We start from the raw sequence: 20130 nt of genomic DNA on the forward strand, positions 1-20130 counted from the left end.
CCAAGAGCAATCTTTACACATCATCTCAGATCAATTTCACCTGAGAGATTGTCAGCCCATCACTGCTGTGTGACTTGTGGTCACACAGTACGTATGAGATGGAGCCAGGACTAAGCATAGAGGTGTCTGTTCCCTGGGGCCTGGCATTTTCCTACCAGGTTCCAGTTTGTTACTCTCAAAGAATGGACATAAGGCCCAAGAGGTTTCAACGTTTTATTTTTACAAATCACATCTGGTGAACACCAAAGCCTTCACCTGTAGAGGTGCTCCAACTCACGCCTGAGGCACTGCTGAGAAGAGCTGTTCCCAAGAAGCCGTGGCAGGATATGCAGAAGCCTGCAAGGTCCAAAGTCCAGGGTGGAGAGGGGCCAGGCCTATGGCCTCAGCCAGAGCAGCCCCGACAGCCACAGTGTGTACACTCGATGATGCGCCCCTGCAACAGAGCACAGCTAAGCTACTGCACCTGGTCGCACACCCATATACCCCGACCCTCCGTCTAAGAAGTGTATTTCCTGCAGAACACAGTGTATTTCTTGCAGAACACATCTCAGAAACCTTTGCTGGATTAGTTCTGGACAGAGGAACTTCAGTTCCCTCATGAAAATGGGAAATGCTACTCTTCACACTGAAGTTATATTTGTGTGCATTTAATACATAAATTCAACATACACAATTGTCAAAAAGGAAAAAAATCTGTGTGGATGAGTCTCATTACTCTACCAGTGAGCTGAGGCAGGTGCCACTGCTCAGAGGGCTCGTGCCAGGGGTCTCAAGGTTCCTCTCTGCTAGGACACTGGGGCAGAAAGGTATACACTTGAGTTTCTGTGGCTTACAGGAGAGTCTTATCCCAAATGCCCAGTGTCTGGCTGGGGTCTGCCCAGCAGACTAAAGGCCCTAGAGCAGTGGTTTATGTTAATTTTATTTTTCCAGTTCTTTTTTTGAGGAACAAGAGTTTAGTCTAAGCAAACAAAATCCTCTGCTGAAACTCAGCCAAGTTGAAGGTAGCCTCTGCTAGGTTGATGCAGTACCTCTGTCACAACACCCCTGTGGAATCCTGGGGCTCTCAGAAGACAGAGACTTCTGGTGCTCTGCCACCCCTGCCCTCATCATGCTCACAACACAGCCTTCCCTCCAGAGCCAGCCCTTCCCACTGCTGAGTATGCCCATGCATGAGCTTCCCCATGGTGCAGGCAGAGCTAGCCACTGCGTTACAGCCCTTGGCACTGAGCCAAAGCTCTAGGAACTCACTGCAGCATAAAGGATACCATGGAATAAGGCGCCTGTGGGAAGCTAGGAGGAAAAAAGGACAAGCTGGGTCATCTGGCCTGACCTCTAGCTGAGCCAATAACTTGGCCAAGGGGCTACAGGACACGACTACTTAATTGGTAAGTAAGTGCCAATATCTAATGCCTGCCTTTTTCTGCAGCTTCATTTAAGAGGTGCTCAGGTCCTGTTACACACACAACACCATTCCTGGGGTGCCCTGCCTAGCTGTCAAACAGAAAGTTCTGATAAGAAATAAGTGGTGACATTAAAGTGGATTGAAGGGAAAGGGACAGGAACTCCTACTGACCAGCCATCCTTTCCTAATACTGTTTCTCACTACCTCAGAGGTAGGTATTGCACCACCACTTCCTAAATAAGGAAAGGGATTGTTATTTGCCCAAAGGTGGAGTTGAGGCTGGCCCCAGACTTAACAAGATTTCTAAGCCCCATCCCTGAACAGGGAACTCATTCCTGGGAGGGATGGCCAGCAGGATTCTAGTGACAAAACTGCATTCCAGCCAAACCAAATGCTATAAGCCCCCCTGGAGTCAATTAGGGCAGAGTTTTGAAGTGAAAACAATGTCAAATTCGATCATCAGGCATTACCACTTCCAGCTTGCTTTTAGGAACCCGGCAAATGCAGTTAGTTCCAAAATTGGTGTCCCGAGTCTGAATGCACCGCAGACAGCACAAGTTCTCATATCCCTGCTTTTTCCACTTTGCAATCAAGTTTTTGTCTGCATAACCTTCTTTAATACAATATTCATAGAGTTCTGTCAAAAGATTGGGAAAGGATATCAGACCATGGTGTAAAAAACCTGCCTCCACCCTTGATTAAAAAGAAAAATTTGCCCATTTTTAGTGATTTAAAAAAAAAACAAAACAATTCATGGTGCTTGCTGAGGCTACAAGCATGAGAATCATTACTTAATTCTGAAAGTTTAAAGGGTCAAGAGAGAATTTAGCCAATTACCTCTGCTTATGGCTTTCCGCTTATAAAACAGATCAAAGATATAGCGGGTTTTCTGGTGGTGGATCCTGAAGATGGGCCACAGAGATTCCACTTTTCTCTTTCCCTCATGAGGTTCTGTTTCAGCTGGGAAGAAAAAAAGTATGTTTGTTTTGAGGAGCAGAATTAGTCTACACAGGATAATGTTTTGTTTTCCAATAATTACATATAATGAATGAATACTACTTTATACCCCCTAAAATGGCTATAATCAAAATGAAGGACATTAACAAGTATTAGGGACAATGTGGAGAAATCAGACTCCATACCCTGCTGGTGACAATATAAAATAATGTAGCCACTGTGGAAAACAATCTGACAATTTCTCAAGAAGTTAAATATATATGGGCATTGTGGTGCGTATCTGTAATCCTAGCAGCTCAGGAAGTTGAAACAAGAGGAACACAAATTTGAGGCCAGCCAAGCAACTGATGAAGACCCTGCCTCAAAGATTAAATAAAGGGCTGTGGGGGCTGTGGCTTAGTGGCAGAGTGCTTGCCTAGCATGTGTGAGGCACTGGGTTCAAGCCTTAGCACCACATACAAAACTTAGCAAATGAAATAAAGGTATGCTGTCCATCTACAACTACAAAAAAAGGTGGTGTGTGTGTGTGTGCGCATGCTGGGAATGTAGCTTAGTGGTAAAGCACCCCTGGGTTAAATCCCTCAAAAATACAAAAGAAGTCAAACCTAAAGAGTTACCATATGACCCAGCAACTCTTAGATACACACCAAAGATTACTGAAAATATACATGTATGTGCAGACTTATACGAGAATATTTATAGAAGCCAAAAAAAGTACTAACAACCCAAATGTCCATTGACTCAAGAATGGATTAAACACTTGGGTGCGACGGTGCACGCCTGTAATCCCAGCAGCTTGGGAGACTGAGGCAGGAGGATCTCGAGTTCAAACCCAGCCTCAGCAACTTAGTGAGACTCTGTCTCTACATAAAATACAAAAAAGGGCTGGGGAGGCAGCTCAGTGGTTAAGCGCCCCAGGGTTCAATCCCTGGTGTGTGTGTGTGTGTGTGTGAGGGGGGGGGTGGCAATGAATAAACAAAGTGTAGTCTATTCATACAAAGGTAGAACTGAGGGTGGTGATGGCTGCACAGGTCTCTGAACATACATTTTAAAAGGGTCAATTTATAGTATGTGATTTATATTAATAAAGTAATTTAAAAAGAAAAAGTTGGAACATATTTTTGAAAAAATTTAGTCTTTTAAACTAGATAAATTAGAAAATGTAGATTTTAAAAAAAATCATTCATCAATAACCTCTGTTAACACCCTGGTTAGTCTGTCTCTCTGGATCTCTTTCTATAGCATCATAAATTCTCAAAGTAATCCTGGTCCTACAGATGTTCATTCTGATCTAATCATCCTTGAGGTACCTCCAGTTTCATTTCCCAGCCAAAATCCTTTACTGCTTAGGAAGAGCCAAAACAAATGATCAGCCTGAAGGTTTTCAGCACAGAAGGTGTGAAGGAGACATCTCCTCCAAGCACATAAATCAGAGGGAACTCACACCTGCTGCAAGGCAGTTTTCTGTCTTTGCAACTACCAGTCGATCTTTGTCTATTACCTCCTCTCAGTTTTTAGGGCAAAGGAAAGGCAAGAAGCAATCAAGAAAACTATACCTCCATTTTCCAACCAACTTGTAAGCCATTCTATTACTCAGTTTTTATAATTCAGTTCAACAAACAATTCTGTGACTGAAGCAAAAAGATAGGTATGAAAGACTCAGAGAGCCTATGTGCTTGCTATGGGGAGGCCTTGCTCTAGGTGCTCAAGGAATGGCAGTGGGGAAGACAAAGTGCCATACCCTGTACATCTGGATAATCTTGGTTCTCAACAACATTTTGGATTTGAACCATCTAGACCTGAAATCCTCATTTGCTCATCCTGAAGCTAATCCTTTCTCTGGCAGAGTCATGGAGCCATCCTTGACTTTCAATTTGGCAGGTCTGGAAGTGCTAAGCCTGCATTCTCATATGGTGAAAGCAACTCTAAGGCTGTAGCTTTTGCCTTTCTCCAGTCTGCTTTGTCCCCAGAGAAGTGTTTGTTCCCAACACTAAAGCCAGATATATATATATCCCTCTCCCCCACACACACACTTGGATTTTTGTTACAGTGGAAATAAGAATAATATGAACTAGGTCTGAAGCTTATGTGTTTATCAACAATGAGAGGGCCAAGAAATGCTGAAAAACTGTAACAAATAGAAATGAGAGAGCCAGCTAGGTGGTGCATGCCTGTAATCCCAGCAGCTATGGAGGCTGAAGCAGGATGATCACAAGTTCAAAGCCAGCCTCCCCAGCAACTTAGTGAGACCCTGTCTTAAAAATAAAAAGCTGGGAATATGACTCAGCAGTTAAGCACCCTTGAGTTTAAATAAATAAATTCCATAAGAAGGACTACTTTGTTTTGGAGATTTGAAAAAAAAAAAAAAAAAGTAGGGGCTGAGGCTGTGGCTCAGTGTTAGAGCACTCACTTAGCACATATGAAGCACTATGTTCAATCCTCAGCACCACAAAATAAATAAAAAGGTATTGTGTCCAAATACAACGAAAAAAAGAAAAAAATTTTAAAAAAAATTGCACGTCTAAATACAAGGTAAACTGACCCTCTCAAAGTCAACCCTTGTCTTGGGTTCAATCCCTGTACCACCAAAAAAAAGAAAGAAAAAAAAAAAAATCACTCCCTAAAAGAGTAGTAGTTTTTTTTGTTTTTGTTTTTTAAATTCCAGCTCACTCCCATTTCCCTTATCTTTACTTGACATAGAGCTGTTCGGACAAGAAATCTTTCAGTCCATAATGACCTTGATTACAGCAAGTTCTGGGGACTTAATAGAAGCTACCTAGCACCATTAGTTGTGAAAACAGGAAGCAAAGTATTTTAACATTGATTTAGTAATGATTGCTGGAGGTATGACCTCATAATAACAGTGGTTTGATTTGTTTTAAACAAGCATTTAAAAGATTGCTTTAGGGGTTGGGACAGTGGTAGAGCACTTCTCTAGTATGTACAAAATCCTAGATGTCATCTCAGCACCACAAAAACAGTTGCTTTAAATGGTAATCCAGACTTGTGGCTTCAGATAAAAACTTCAAAGATAGCATATTACATGGGTTCACAAAGTGCAAGATCACACAGAGGGAAGAACAATGGTGCAGTCTAGGAAACTCCTAGATGACGGAAAGACTGATGAAGAAAATAGTGTCAAAGACCCACGTCACAAGAAAGTGAGTAAAGATGTTTCCTAAAGAGTAGCAGTTTCAAGTATATACTTTATATGATTTTAAATACACAACCAAAATAGTAAATAGGTTAGATTATTTGACCTATATTCCCTCAAGCTTTGTATTCACATTGGTTAAAACAACTTTTTCGAAGACAATTTCATCAATGTTATTTCCAGCACTTTCAGCATTCTGACTTAATACACAAAGCATGCCAATGTTATGTTGTTATACTGAATTTGTGCTTGGCCCCAGAGGTACCTAAGCCCACAACCTTCTGTCAGCCCACTACAGAAGCACCCCACTCACCTTCTCTCATCTTTTGATCTAATTCATCCAGTGTTGGCTCAATCAACTCCCAGCCATCTGGGGGAGCTTTCCTGCTTCTTTTGACTTTAGGCATTTTCCTCCCACAAGATAATGTACAAAGACCTGGAGCAGGAAAATTAAATACATTGGTTTCTGAGTCTCAGATTACCCAAGGCCTTTGCCAGCCACTGTTTTGGAAAAACATTCACTTCCTTGAAGTGGCCCAGGGTAGTAACTATGGGGGGAGGGGGCGGCTCAACATCCAGACTGCCTGGGTTCAAATCTTGGTTCTTCTACTTATTCATTGTGATTTTTAGAAAGCTACTTAACCTCCCTAAATCTTGGTTTCTTTATTTGTAAAATGGGGTTAACAGACCTTACCTTATGGGATCATTGTGAATTATTATAATTCATGTTATAACGTAACATGCCTGGTGTGTAGTGTGCTTAACAGACTGTGTTGTTATTAACTAACATCAACTACATCCTGGGCTTGTCCTGGTTATTGGGAATACAGAATAAGCAATTAAAACACAGCCCCTGCCTCTTAGAAGGTGACCTTATCGTAGAGACAAAGACAAGTGAAAAGGCAATTACAATACAGTGTGAGGGCTACAACTGAGGGAGGAAAACGGATGAGTGTTTAAAAGGGAAAAGATAGCTATAAAGCCACAGTACCTTAGGATTTCTTTCCCAGGAGTGTAATAGAAAGCTCTTTGGTCTCTGCAGTTACAGGCTTAGATGCTTATTTAGCGCTACCAATTATTTAGTGACTTTGGAGAGATCACTTTCCCTCTTTGGTCTTCAGTCTTATCTGTAAAATTAGGGAGTAGATTAGCTGATTGCCAAAGTCACGTTCAGATCCAAGGAACGTGTTCTATAAAGTCAGGTAAAGTCCGTACAATAGGCAAGTCCAAATCTAAAGAGCAAAGCATATTTTTCAGACTACATAGCATTTCCTAGTTGGCAAGGAGAGCTCAGGTTATCTCTTATCTTTAAGCATAGGAGACTCATGTCTCCCAAACTCATTGAGTCCGTCTCACTTTGTGATCCATTTATAAGGTCTCGCCCCTACTCCTGAGCGCCTCTTTTCATAATCTCTCCATAAACTTACAGACGAGGAATCAAACTAAGAGGTGGTCTCAGAGTTGCACAACTGGAAACTGTCAAAGTCTGACTCTGATTAGGGGATCCTGATTCCTAAATCGGTGGTCCTGCACAGAAGTTAGAGATGGATGGACTCTGATCCCTGCCCCACGGCGCAGAGTCGGTAGCAAGAGCATCACTTTCCTCTGATCCAGAGAAATTCGAGGGCCCTGGCCCAATCTGGGATTCAAAAGAGGGCTCTAGCGGGATAAGCAGACCAAGAGAAAAGAAGTGGTGGGCGGTATACAAAGGCTGGAAAAGAGGCGAGGGAGAGTGAAGACATTACAGCCAGAAAGTAGGGAAGGCTCACAAAGAGGACGGGATCTTAACGGCCTAGAAAAACAAGCAGTAATCAGAAAACAGCTCCGGCAGAGAAAACGGCGTGAAAAGCCAAGAGGCAAAGAAGACCTCATATCTACCATGACCTCGGCAGATCGAAAAAGGCGCCGACTCCGGCCTCTCAGTCCAGACCCTCAGATTGCCCTCCCGGCCAGTTCAGCTGTCGTCCCAGGCTGTAGTTGACAAAGTACAATACTTCAGAACAGAAAAAACACTCACCGGAAACCAAGGCACCTAGGGCCGCCGCTTCTCTATTGACGGCTTCCGCCCCTCGGGGGTCTTTTCAGGGTGAGGCCCCCGTGGAGCCCCGCCCCACCTCGCGCGGAGATTACGTCACGGTAGGTGTCCGAAGCGCTGCCTGTATAGAATTCCGGCGCCGCTGTCGCCCCTTGCCCTCACTTCCAGGAAGGTGGCCTGCACAGCTTCGCGTTTCCCCAGGCGGGGAGAGTAGGGGCGCTGTAGCCCGGCAGTACGTAGGCGGAACTAAACTCAGGCGACTCGCGAGACAGTCGGGTTTCGTGAGCCGGCCTCCGTGAGGTCCCGGTCCTCGCGGCGACTCCGGCGGCGGCGGCGGCGCGTGGAGGGAACTCGGCCGGGCGGAAGAAGTCGAACACAAGGTATTTCCGGTTCCGGTGTCAGTTCGAGGCGCCGCCGCCGCAGCCGCCGGAGCCGCGATGCCTAAAGGAGGTGAGGGGCCGGTGCTCTTGGCCCGCGGTCCTGGCGGGGCGTCCTGGGGCCGGCTCCCGCTGCCCCTTCAGCCCGCGGGCTTCTCGCAGAGGGGCACAAAGGGACGCCGTCGGCGCCGGCTGAGAGCCAGGCCCGGCCCGCGACGCCCGATTGTCCCGGTGGGGAAACTGGGGGCCGTGGTGGTCCAGAGCTACTCCCTCCCGGGTCTCAGGCGACTCAGAGGCCCTGGTTCCCGCCGGCCCGGAAAGCCGGACACTGGCGCCCTTCTCCGAGCCTGGTGGTCTGGAGTTTCTTCCCACTGCCAGGCTGCCCGGAGACTGAGTCACCGCGTCCCGCGTGTGTGCCGGGCCTGCCTGCCTCGCGCGTAAAGTGTGGGCCTTCTCAGGTTCCGGCTCAGCCAGGCCTGCCTAGTAAGACCTAACGTGATGCTGTGGAGCCTAGCAGACCGGGCTTTCATGCCCGCATTCGTAGCAGCTGAGCGTGTGCCTTCTACCCAGTCATGTAACTTCTTTGTGTCTCGATTTTTTCATTTGCAAACGAGAAATTACTATTGCATCTACCTCATAGTACCGATGAGAGACTTAAACTAGGTAATCCACGTAGAGTGCTCAGTACAGTGCCGAGCAGTCGTTAAGTGCACAGTAGGCATTAGCTATTACTGTTTGCTGCAGAGTTTGGCTTGCTCTTGAAGGTTTATGGCTTCCCAGTACGTTGTAGGCCATCTTCCATCCTTTTTACCTTTCAGAACCGATCGTCTTTCTTTTGAATCTCCGCTGTACCATAGTCCAATTCTGTGGCCTTGAACTTATTTAACTTTCCACCTTTTTTCCCCTTCCTCTAGAATACCAGTGATAATTGTTAGCTTGGCGAGTTGGCTATAACTGAATGCCTGACTAAAATGGCAAAGTGCCTGCCTAGCTCCTGGCAAAGAACAGATGTTCAGTTAATGTTGGTACCTTACATGTTATGCTGGTTAATGCACTCAGCCCACAGGAACATCTGCCTGGAATTTGTCAAACCTAAATTATTTTCCGACTCTACATTCAGGCTTTACAGAGCTGAATCTATTTAAACGTAGTTCTTTGCTGATTTATTGTGACACTGGGAGAGCCAGTGTCTTAGGTTCCCTACACTTTTCATCTGTAAAAGACAATGGGAATACCGAATGAGACTTACTGGTTCCAGGGTTGGAGGATACAACTAGAACATTTTAAATATGAATTCATGGCCAACTCACTTGGTCTTTTGTGAAAAACTTTGCAGGCTGACAAGTTTTTCTTGCTTGGGTTAATTTACTTGAAACAGCATAAGAAAACATGAAGGTGTTAAGAATATGAAATTCTCCAAGAGCAAAGGACCCAATTGTGCTTTTTATAAAAAAAAAAAAAAAAGTCTTGAAGTGCCTCTGATAAAAGTTACAGTAGAGCAAGCCAAAGTCAGTATGTCATAGCCAAGTGTAGTGGATGAGAGCCTGTAATAACCAATTTTGAATTATTACCATTGCCTGAAATATTAAGAGGGCAAGAAAGGATCTTGCCTTTTTTTTTTTTTAACAACAAGCTTGGTCTCACAATAGGCCTTTCATGCATATAGCTTAGATACTCCTGGGAACCCAGGTAGTCATTAAAAATGGGTGGTGTGGGCTGTAGCAACCCAATTATGGCTCTGCAGCTGCTGTCTAGGAAATCAAAGGAGGCAGTATCTCTGCTACTGTCTCAAGAGTCTGGAGCAACTCTGGCTGCTCATTAGTGATTTTCTGCTCACAGTGAGGAACCCTCTGGAAATCAGATGGGTCTCAGCTTTTAGGAGAGATCCTGTGGTGGGATGGAGGCTACACCCACCTCTTCATCCTCTAGGACCAACAGAGGGAATGATGCCCTGCTTTAAAATGCAGATGGTTTTGGCACAGTCTAGTGTTATGGCTCTAGAGGGTCAGGATACAAAACTCATTCTTAGGTGAACTTTCATTGCTAGTCACATTTTTAACTCTCAGATTATAGTTAGTTTTAGTTTCCCCTTTAATTTTGCCAGGTGAATTTCAAGTAGAGTGTTTTTTTTGGGGGGGGGGGAGTTGCATATCTGGGATTGAATTCAGGGGCACTCGACTACTAAGCCACATCCCCAGCCTTATTTTGTATTTTATTTAGAGAATGGGTCTTACTGAGTTGCTTAGTTCCTCACCATGGCTGAGGCTGGCTTTGAACCTTTGATGCTCCTGCCTCAGCCTCCCAATCCACTGGGATTACAGGTGTATGCCACCATGCCTGGCTCCAACTGGAGTTTTTGCTGACAGGTTTTGGGGTCATTTTTCCTTAAGTATTCTCTTTATACTGAACCACTATGAAATATTTTTTTTCTCTTCCTGCATTTGCCGTAAAGTGGGGGTTTTGTTTTTTTAAATGTTTTTTAAATTTTGGTTATTGTTTTCCCATCAAATGCTGTATTAGGAAAGTAACAATCAAGGCTGCGGTTGTGACTCAGTGGTAGAATGCTTGCCTAGCACGTGTGAGGCCCTGGGTTCAATCCTCAGCACCACATAAAAATAAGTGAATAAAATAAAGCTAAAAGAAAAGAAAAATAACAATCTTATCAAACATTTGTAGTGCTTATCCAGTGCCAGGCACCTTCTGCCAGCTTTGCATATGTTAGTTAATCCATTTTCATTGCAGCCCTATAAGTAGGGGCTCAAGTGAGGAAACTGCTACTCAGGAGGTTAAATACCTTCCCAAAGTCACAATCTAGGGAAGTGGTAGCGCTGGCATTGGAACCCAGGTTTTGGACTCCAAAGTTCTTACTCGTCACATTCTGCTTTGATCTTAAGTCTCCTTGTCTACAAAATGAAACCAGCAATGCCTCTTGAACCACAGGTTTGTTCTGAGGACCAAATGAGCCCATGGCTGTGACAACATTGCAAGTAAAAAGTCCCTTAGTGACAGCAGAGGTATAAATATTACATGTTTTTATGCCTGCATCTAAGTCTACTGTGTTTTAATTCTAAGGGACCAGGGGATTTAGTTAGTTATTCTGTGCCATGCACATGTCCTCCTCAAGATTTATTTATGGGATCTTGCATTCATCACACAGTTTGCATCTACTTGTCATGAGTTGCTTCTTGTGTCCCTTTGAACACATGAGGGTGAGGGAGGTACAGGTTTGGTTGGTGCTTAGCTGTAGCCTCTAATGGGAGTGCTTCAAATAGGTCACAACCCTTTGGGGGTGGGGGGGTTAAGGTAATCAGGACAGCTACTTTCTCTTATCTTCCTAAACTGCTCCTTGTTCAGGGAGAAAGGGAGGCCACAAAGGCCGGGCAAGGCAGTATACAAGCCCTGAGGAGATCGACGCCCAGCTCCAGGCTGAAAAGCAGAAGGCCAGGGTGAGTACATATAGTCTGTCCAGCCACTCCAGTGGTTCAGGGTGGTGCCTGGCCTCTTTGGCTCCCATAGAAGCCAGGTGAGGACTAAGGGTAAGCCAATGTGGGGGTGGGGAAGGTAGTGGACAGCAGATGTGAATTCTGGTAACCAGCCATACTAGAGGGAGACCATCCCGTGACTGGCTCTATTAGAAAGAACTTGGTCCACTTGGCAGTAGTTGCTTAGTGTGCCTGCCTTCTGGGGACTGTCTACTGGCTTCTGTCCTTCTGGAGCTTGAGTTCCCTAGCAGCCCACCATTTCTCTGATGCATCCTGTGGGACTGCTTGCCATACTCAGCACAGCATGCTGCCCTACCTTTCCACATCCCCAGTGTGCTCTTTGCTCCCAGCTCTATTCAACATCACCATCTCTGATCTTGCTGGTGCTACCCACATGCCCTCCAGTCCATACTGTCTATCCCCTCTTGTCCTGCAGTACTTTGTCCAGCCTGTTGTTGGTGTCCACGTCCCCTACCACACCATAGATCTGTGCTTGAATTCAGAGCCCAAGAGAGCACAGTCAGGCCTCCAGAACCCGCAAGAAAGCAGAGAACACCTCTAGGTGGAGAGGTCTGGATGAGCCTCATTGTAGAGTTGGCAGCTGAGAAGGACCTTGAAGAAGGTGTGAGGAAGTGCTATGAGTAGAAGGATATAAGGTTTTTATCTTTTTTTTTTTTTTTGATGGGAAGGCAAGAAATGTGGAAGAAGGCCATGTGCTAAGGTGTGATCTTGGGAAGCTGGTGCAGCAGGGTGGTACATGGGCAGGACCAATTAGGAGTGTAGAACCAGGGAGTACTTGCCCAGGAGAGCCAGTACAATTTGGCAGTATGTGCAACAGGTGGGACAGCTGGTTTTTAACCCCATAGCTGGGGTTTTATGACCTTGAGTGATTAACTTCTTGCCAGGCTGTCCAAGGTGGCTGCAAGGAGCAGGGCCTTTTTCAGATGTGCACGGGGCTCACTGGATTGTGGGACGGGCCTCCAGGCCATAATGCTGAATAGACAAGCTACCTGTCTGACCCAAGTCCCCTATTCTGGGCCAGGAGCACAGAATAGTTTCCTTGTCATGCTTGGTCACAGCGTTCCAGAGGTTTAATGTCAAAGTTCACCGTCGTGTGGTGGTAGGGGGTCACAGTCTTGGGGGTTTGTTTTGCATTTTTGATTCTGCAGGTTGTCCATTTCTGAACAGGAAGAAGAGGAACAAGAAGAAGGTGGTGATGGGGCTGCAGGTGACCCCAAAAAAGAGAAGAAATCTTTAGACTCAGATGAGAGTGAGGATGAAGATGACGACTACCAGGTACTGAGTCTGGGCTCATTCAATAGACATATTTTGAGAACTATTTACTCCCAGTCCTCATAGTAGATGCAGACAAAGTTCTTGCTCCTAAGAGTTTCATTTCTTTTGTGTGGTAGGGTGGGGTACTGGGGATTGAACCCAGGGTCACTCTATCACTGAGCTACATCCTCAGCTCTTTTAACATTTTATTTTGAGATGGTCTCACTAAGTTGCTAAGGTTGACCATAACTTGCCTCAGTCTCTCAAGTAGTTGATATTACAGGCATGTACACCTTGCCTAGCAAAGATTTACATTTTCTTTCTTTTTTTAGATCAGGGATTGAACCCAGGGGTGCTTAATCACTGAGCTAAATTGGGCCTCATTAAGTTGTTGAGGCTTGTCTTGGAATTAGCAGTCCTCCTGCTTCAGCTTCCCAAGGTACTGGGATTATAGGCATGTGCCACTGCGCCCAGTTCCAAGGATTTAAATTCTAATGGAGAGATACAATAAAGAAATGAAAAATGGACAACATTAATTCAAGTAGCGATAAGAGTTATGAATAAAACACTGTGACGAAAGATATATAGAGTAGTGTTATAGTGATGAGGTAACTTGGAAACTGAGATGAGAACAAGATGGAGCCAGCCATGTCAAAACTGGTGTGTAGTCAGGTACAGTGGCACATTCCTATAATCCCAGCAGCTTGGGAGGCTGAGACAGGAGGATTGCAAGTTCAGACCCAACCTCAGCAAAAGCGAGGCCCTAAGCAACTCAGTGAGACCTGTCTCTAAATAAAAAATACAAAATAGGGCTGGGGATGTGGCTCAGTGGTTGAGTTCAATCCCTAATACATACAAACAAACAAATAACCAACCAACCAACCAGATTAGCAGATGTAAAGGCCCTGGGGTGGGAACAAGCATGGCAAGTTCAAGGAGCAGGAAGGGCCTGTAAGGCTTTGAATTTTGGGTAAGGAGAGGAGTGGTTTGGGGTGAATGAGGAGAGGTTGGCAAGGATAGCACCTGTGTAGCTGTTGAAGGGGGTTGGGTTTTATTACGATGGGAAATGGGCAGCTGGTAGAGTCCTTGATTGGGAGAACTGACCAGGTTTGTTTGTAAAAGATGATTTGGGCCTCTTTGTGCACAGTGAATTGTAGGATGTTAAGGGTGGAGGCAGGGAGATGGCGGCATGTGTCTAGAAATTGTGGTTTGTGCTGGGGTGGTGGCAGTAGCAGTGGATAAGAGTGGACCTATTCAGGCCATACTTAGGGGTTGCTGAAGGAACGAGAAATCAAAGGTATGCTTAAGATTGACAGAAGGAACAGGTTAGGTGAGGAGTGATTCTCAAGTTCTGTCTTGGGTACATTCTAGTGTCAGGTGTCTGAATGGAGGTGTAGATTGGGTAGAGGTATGTGAAGCTCAGTAGAGTGGTCAGATTGGTATTCGGAACTGTATCCCTGGTCATTTAAGGAGGAAAGATAGGATTTTGTTTGTTTGTTTGTTTGCACATATTAATTATACAGAATGGTGAACTTTGTTGTGGCAATTTAAACACGAATATAACATAAGAAAAGATAGGATTGTCAAACCTTGAAACTGACCAAACCTGCTGGAGACTGTTCTTGTTTCTTCCTGAACTACCCCAGGGGTGGTGGGAAGTACAGGCTTTAAGTTCTTGAGCCAGCTTCCAAATCCATAAACTCTGCGATGCAATGATCACTTTGATTCTCAAGTTGCATTTCCCATTCATTTTCTATGATTGGAAGCATTGGAGTGAGTCCTGAGAACACACATCTGTGGTTCACCCTGCCTGGGGATCTAACATATGTTGGAGGAAGAATCAGGCCTGGGATTCCGTGGAAAATTGCTTCTGGAGGAAGTGGGGAAGTAGTGTTCTGTGTTGAGAGCTACTGTCTACTTCATGGTTGACCATGAGCAAATTATTTAACCCTGGGATTTCATTCTGTTGCCTCTGAAACAGATAATAGCCCCCAGTTGCTAGAGTTGGCATAGATTGGGCCCTTGTTGCACACGCTCATTTTCCTTGCCTCTCCAAGGCTGGTGAAGATATGCCTGTGTGCTGTCCCCACTTGAGACTTGGGCCAAGCATCCTGCGGGCTGGCGGTGGAGCAGGAGTTTGTCCCCATCCAGATGGGCTCTTAGGAGATGGTGGGAATGACTTTCAGGGGCTCTGCAGGACCCCAACTTCTCCAACAACCAGCTTCTTGCCTCGTCCTAGCAAAAGCGCAAAGGTGTAGAAGGGCTTATCGACATTGAGAACCCCAACCGGGTGGCACAGACAACCAAAAAGGTCACGCAACTGGATCTGGATGGGCCAAAAGAGCTTTCAAGGAGAGAACGGTAATGTCTGCTGGGAAGTCTTGTGACAGCACACAGGCTGGGATGGGGGGTTGCTGAGGTGCTCGGTAGTTGGGGTATGGGGGTGCTCCAGCCATGTTGTTTGTTTATTTCTGCTTCATTTCATCCACCAAAGGCTCTACAATAGCTTCTCAAAAAAAAAAAAATTATATATAAACACATGTTGTTTATCTATAGAGACATGTCAAGGGAAGTAGACAGCAGATTCCGACCTGAACATTGCATTTGAAGTAATGGCCCAAGGACAAAAGGGATACCCTCTAGTCTCTGGCTGCATCTTACTGTTTTGTTTATATCCATCCATGGTATTGTGGCCATGGGGCCTGGGGGATCTGAGCTAGCTAGAAGGCAGCACAGCCTAGTGCAGGGAAGTATTGCTCAGCTGAGCCAGCTGTTCTGGGTATTTCTGAGTCCCATGTGAAAATGAAGCAGCCTTCCTTATGAGTTGTGTTAAAGTTGAGATCTAGTACTTACGTAAGTCCTTGATAAGAAGTGGGTTTTTTTTTTGTTTGTTTTTGTTTTGTTTTGTTTTCCTTTCTGATATGTAGTGCTGGGAATCTTGTATTGCTGTTCTGCCACTGAGCTGCATCCCCAACCCCAGTGCCCTGACTTTTGATGGCCACCAGAGCCTTTAAGAAATGGAAGTCTACTGAGAAAAGCAGCCCTAGTTTCTCCTTATCAAGTTGCTAGGATTTCAGTTCACTATCCTGTGCATACCCAGGATGCCTAGGAACATGTCTATGAAAACTGCAGGGAAGTCCCATGAACTTGAGATGTGGTTGGAGACCACGAAGGACTCTCCTTATCTCCTTACCCCTCCAGTAGCTTCACCAGAAAGCCATTTGCACCACTGAGCTGGTGTTGGTCTTCCCAGAGAAGAAGGGCTTTAGTGCCCTTTAGTGGCACATTCTGCCACTTCACCGCAGAGCACCCTTTCACAAGTCACTGCCCTTGCTGCTCCTGCCTTTTGGGTTGCAGAAATGATAATCATAAAGGCTAGCACTCTGCCTGGCACTTGGCTTTCACTGAGGGGGCCCTGCAGAACTTTGGGACTGAGGACTCAGAGGTATGTGAATATGGCGCATCCCTGCTGGGGGAGAATCTACTCAGTTCTGTAGCAGACTGTTTTGTCCAGTTTTCCGGGTGAGCCTTCTGCTCATCCCACTCCTCATGGCTGTTACTCACCCATCTTCTCTCACTGGGCTTCTTGCCTTGTTTCTCAGTACTCCCCAGCCTTGTGGACTGTGAGGGCCTCTAAGAGGCCAACTCTCTCCCCTCCTCTCCTGCCAGACAAGCTCTTCCCTCCTTCAACACTTGGCTTCTCCAGATGAGTGCAAATGGCACCCTGTGATTGCATACCCTGAAGGGCATCTCCTCGAGTTCAGAGTCTTTGGCTTGGGAAGAAAATACTCCAGAGAAACTAACGGCCATCTCCACACTCCATAGTGGGATATTACGGACATCTTTGTTTCATGGAGTCTAGCTTTTATTCTTGTTGAGGGGGCTCACTCCTTGGGAAACAGCCCTCTTGCAATCTGAGCTGCCGTAAGGATGTTGTGGTAACCTGAGATAGGTTATGTCTCATTCCCATCTCTGGCTCTCATCCTCTGCCCTATGGTTTACGTGGTGCACTTATTTATCTGTTTCTTATAAAATGTGATTTTCAGTTCCTTGATCCAGGTCATTTTCTCTAGAACATGCAGTTCATTTGGTTTGGGTCAGCTTTTTTCACTGTGCCCACCAGACTCTAGTTATGAATCCATCAGGCATCTTCCTGTGTTGCTGCAGCCATTGTCCCCTCTCATGCCAAGGCTTTCTCACAGGGTTTGCCATCTGAGCTCATTCTTTCTGCTTGCTTATATGCTGAGTGTCCATCAAACAGGGATCACAGAGCCAAGGCCCCTCCCTCAGCTGGAGCACCCTCTTCTACCTGGGCCCTAGTCCTGAGTGCTTAGCCTTCATTTTGGCTCCTACATCCAGCTCAGCTAACGGTGTGGGGAAGATGTCCCCTGAGACACCATTTTATCCAAACAGAGAAGAAATAGAGAAGCAGAAAGCAAAAGAACGCTACATGAAAATGCATTTAGCTGGGAAGACAGAGCAGGCCAAGGCTGACCTTGCCCGGTTGGCCATCATCCGGAAACAGCGGGAAGAGGCAGCGAGGAAGAAAGAAGAGGAGAGGAAAGGTAAGTCCCAGGGATGGTTACCTGACTTGTCTGGGCAAGCCACCAAAACTTTTACTTTTGTCCTTATCCATGAGGTGGGAGTGGGTGAGGACTGATAACTGCCTGACCAGGTTATCTAGTAGAGACTTACTCTGCATGTACAGGTAGAGAGGGAGGCCCCTGCTCACCACCCCTCAGGGTGCTGGAGGGTCCAGAGCATTGTGGAGTCTCAGCAGAGCACTGAGAGCAGTTGCCTCACCGATGGCAGGAGGTCTTAGAGTGCCAGGTCAGACCTTTGAAGCTGGAAGGTCTTGCTAAGGTCTTTGGGGCCTTGTGAAGCCAGAACTGCCTGGAGTCACTATCATCCATCCATTGGGCTTGGGAGGTGGTGAATTCCAGCCCAGGTGCCTCTCTTCCTCATGCCCTACCAGAGGGAGGTCAGGGTGGCTATGGGGGCTTGGTTGGTTTATAGACATTTTATTTTATTTTTTGACAGAGCCTCACTAAATTGCTGAGGCTGTCCTCAAATTTGCAATCCTCCTGCCTCTGCCTCCCAAGTCACTGGGATTATAGGCCTGTGCCACCAAACCTGGCTACAGTCTATTTTTTTTTTTTTAATATTTACTTTTTTAGTTGATGAACCTTTATTTTATTCACTTATTTATATGCAGTGCTGAGAATCGAACCCAGTGCCTCAAACATGTGAGGCAAGCGTTCTACCACTGAGCCCCAGCCTACTTTTTCTACTTTTTTGTTTCTTTTTTGTGGTGCTGGGGTTTGAACCCAGGGCCTTGTTCATGCAAGGCAAGCACTCTACCAAATGAGCTATATCTCCAGCCCCCTACATTCTATTTTTTAACCATCTCTTCTGGGGCCCTGAAAGCCCTTAGAGATCCTGTTGTCCTGCCTCTTTGCCAAATTATGAGGAAACTGAGAGTAGAAATGAGAAATCAGTTGCTCAGGGGCATTGTCACCCACACTGGAGATCTGATTATCCAGACTCAGCTTGCTTGACAAACTAAGCAGGAAAGGACTTAATGTGTAACTATGTGAATGGTGTTACTGACTTGAGATTTTAACATTAGAACCCATGGGGAAAGGTTGGAATTATGGGGTTCTCCCCAGGATGCAGGGAGGAGTTTCCAGAACCCACTCGATTGCATATTAGTGGGTCTTTGTGGATAGGGCAGCTTTTGATACAGTGACGGCAGGAATGTCTAGGTGCCTGGGTCTTGGAACTTCAGCAGACTTCTCCTGCAGGGGTTGTCCGCCTGGGCCCTTCTCTGGTCTCTGCCTTACTGCTATCTATGTACAGTGGGTTTTGAAGCCTCTCAGACATGAAGTTTTGGGGGTTGTGAGGTATGGATTTGTTTTGTTTTAACTCCTGCCCTCCCCTCCCACTCCTCAGCAAAAGACGATGCGACTTTGTCAGGAAAACGGATGCAGTCGCTCTCACTGAATAAGTAAGCACGGCTGTGGAGGAGAGGCCAGGGGCTGGGCCGTGCCGCCAGGACCCCTCCCGTGCCACCTGCCCTGCGCCCTGGTGCCGCTGCAGCAGCCCCTCATGGCCAGGAGCCCCCCACGGCCTGGGGCCTCCTCTTCATCTTGGCACAGAAATCGTTTGGGGGGGTGTGGGGGGCTGGGGGGAGGGGGCAGCTGCTATCTTTGAGACAGAAAGATGCAGGACAGCATTTCATATGTAACCATTTGAATGTTTTTGCTGTTTTTAGAATTCAGAACCCTGGTTGGGGGGGTGGGAGGCGCCTGGGAGGTGGGGTAAGAAGAGCTTCCATTTGTTCAGTAGATTGCACGTTAGTGGGTGGTCGTGCCAGGGGCAGCTGCTGATAAGTTTGTGACAACTAGCCCCAGTCTGTGTTGCCTGGGTGCTCACTCAGAGAGGCTGTTATCCAGGAGCCCGTGCTCCTGGGTCCCTGAGGGTCATGTCTGGTCCCTGGCCAGTCCCCTCTGACTGAGGCCTCTCCTCTCTGCCCTTCCCTGCCTCATTCCCACCCATCTGGCCGGGGCTAGTGCCCATTTTTAACCCTACCCATTGATCATTTCAAGAAAACCTCTGTTTACTGTGCAGCACCCAGGCAAAACATGTTCTACAAATTCAACTTGTATATTTGGCAGATTAAACTTGACATTATCGTAAGCTTTGTTTTGCAATCTGTCTTTTGGCTTCTGTGCCCAAGCCATTTTTACTTATGGTGGCACTCAGGCAGGGCACGTAGCAAACCTTCTGTTGGGTAGCATGTGCAATATGCAGGGATTATTCCTGGTCCCACAGCAGGCTGGAACAGCACAGGCCACCTTCTCCAGGTGCCCCCTGGTGGTAACAGCCTAATTCTGTGTTGGAAGAAGTTTCCCAAAAGCTGAGCGCTATCATCACATTTAGCTTTTACTGTATTTTATGGTGGGGGCTGTCAGTGGGGAAACATCAGCAATGGGTTGTGCTACAGATTCACGTCTAGTGAAAGATAACCCCACAGCACTTGTCCTGCCTCAGCACCCATCTGAAGCATTCTTTACCTTTGTTTGGTCCTGAAAGATTAGTGGGTCTGTTGATGTCGTGGGGTGCCACACAGGGAGGGGTGTGGGTGGGAATGGTGTGGTTTGCCCGAGATCAGGCAAAATGATTTAGTAGCAGAAACGGTATTGAGCTCCTGACTCCCAGGAACTTCTTACTACATGCCTTGGGAACTCCACAGTGCCAGCATCTGCATTTTGCCCTAGTGCCCTGCAAATCCTGGCCCCTGAGGAGCAGGAATTCCTCAAGGGGCAATGTCTTCCTGCTACCTGGAGATCATGTAGCAGTTTCCCAGGCTCGTCTGTAGCCATGAAATGAAGTTCTCTGACAAGATGGAAGAAGGTGGTAGCTGTTTGGCCAGGTTCCCATTGCCG

At 46.3% G+C, this 20130-nt stretch overlaps 2 protein-coding genes across 5 annotated transcripts; one reads left to right on the forward strand and one right to left on the reverse strand.

Moving 5' to 3' along the window:
* Positions 1 to 199: 199 nt before the first annotated feature.
* Positions 200 to 7761, reverse strand: Bud31 (BUD31 homolog). Of its 4 annotated transcripts, none has more exons than XM_046453758.2 (6): positions 7531 to 7761; positions 6505 to 6640; positions 5827 to 5949; positions 2240 to 2362; positions 1873 to 2039; positions 200 to 433 (listed from the first exon to the last, which is right to left on the reverse strand). In XM_046453758.2, the coding sequence occupies exons 3-6, from the start codon at positions 5918 to 5920 to the stop codon at positions 383 to 385; spliced, it is 435 nt and encodes a 144-aa protein (XP_046309714.1). In that variant the 5' UTR covers positions 5921 to 5949; positions 6505 to 6640; positions 7531 to 7761; the 3' UTR covers positions 200 to 382. The 4 variants fall into 4 exon arrangements, with proteins under 4 accessions (XP_046309714.1, XP_046309715.1, XP_046309716.1 ...); XM_046453759.2 differs by lacking the exon at positions 7531 to 7761 and adding an exon at positions 7392 to 7526; XM_046453760.2 differs by lacking the exon at positions 6505 to 6640.
* Positions 7762 to 7849: 88 nt separating this feature from the next.
* On the forward strand, positions 7850 to 19381 carry Pdap1 (PDGFA associated protein 1). The gene is made up of 6 exons (XM_046453757.2): positions 7850 to 7998; positions 11280 to 11371; positions 12596 to 12703; positions 14922 to 15043; positions 17096 to 17247; positions 18635 to 19381. The coding sequence occupies exons 1-6, from the start codon at positions 7986 to 7988 to the stop codon at positions 18691 to 18693; spliced, it is 546 nt and encodes a 181-aa protein (XP_046309713.1). The 5' UTR covers positions 7850 to 7985; the 3' UTR covers positions 18694 to 19381.
* Positions 19382 to 20130: the final 749 nt, after the last annotated feature.

The sequence above is a fragment of the Marmota monax genome, unplaced genomic scaffold, assembly GCF_021218885.2.
Source record: "Marmota monax isolate L192 unplaced genomic scaffold, Marmota_monax_Labrador192_F-V1.1 WCK01_AAM20220418_F8-fsc00148, whole genome shotgun sequence".
NCBI lineage: Eukaryota > Metazoa > Chordata > Mammalia > Rodentia > Sciuridae > Marmota > Marmota monax.

Excerpts from the sequence above, each read along its gene's own strand:
- Pdap1 (XM_046453757.2), top strand. Across the intron at positions 12,704-14,921 it reads ATGAAGATGACGACTACCAG|CAAAAGCGCAAAGGTGTAGA; the intron begins GTACTGAGTCTG and ends GCCTCGTCCTAG. Across the intron at positions 17,248-18,634 it reads GAAAGAAGAGGAGAGGAAAG|CAAAAGACGATGCGACTTTG; the intron begins GTAAGTCCCAGG and ends CCCACTCCTCAG.
- Bud31 (XM_046453760.2), bottom strand. The coding sequence starts at position 5,920 with ATGCCTAAAGTCAAAAGAAGCAGGAAAGCTCCCCCAGATGGCTGGGAG. Across the intron at positions 2,363-5,826 it reads AGATCAAAAGATGAGAGAAG|CTGAAACAGAACCTCATGAG; the intron begins GTGAGTGGGGTG and ends TTTTCTTCCCAG. Across the intron at positions 434-1,872 it reads CTAAAAGCAAGCTGGAAGTG|GGGCGCATCATCGAGTGTAC; the intron begins GTAATGCCTGAT and ends GCTCTGTTGCAG.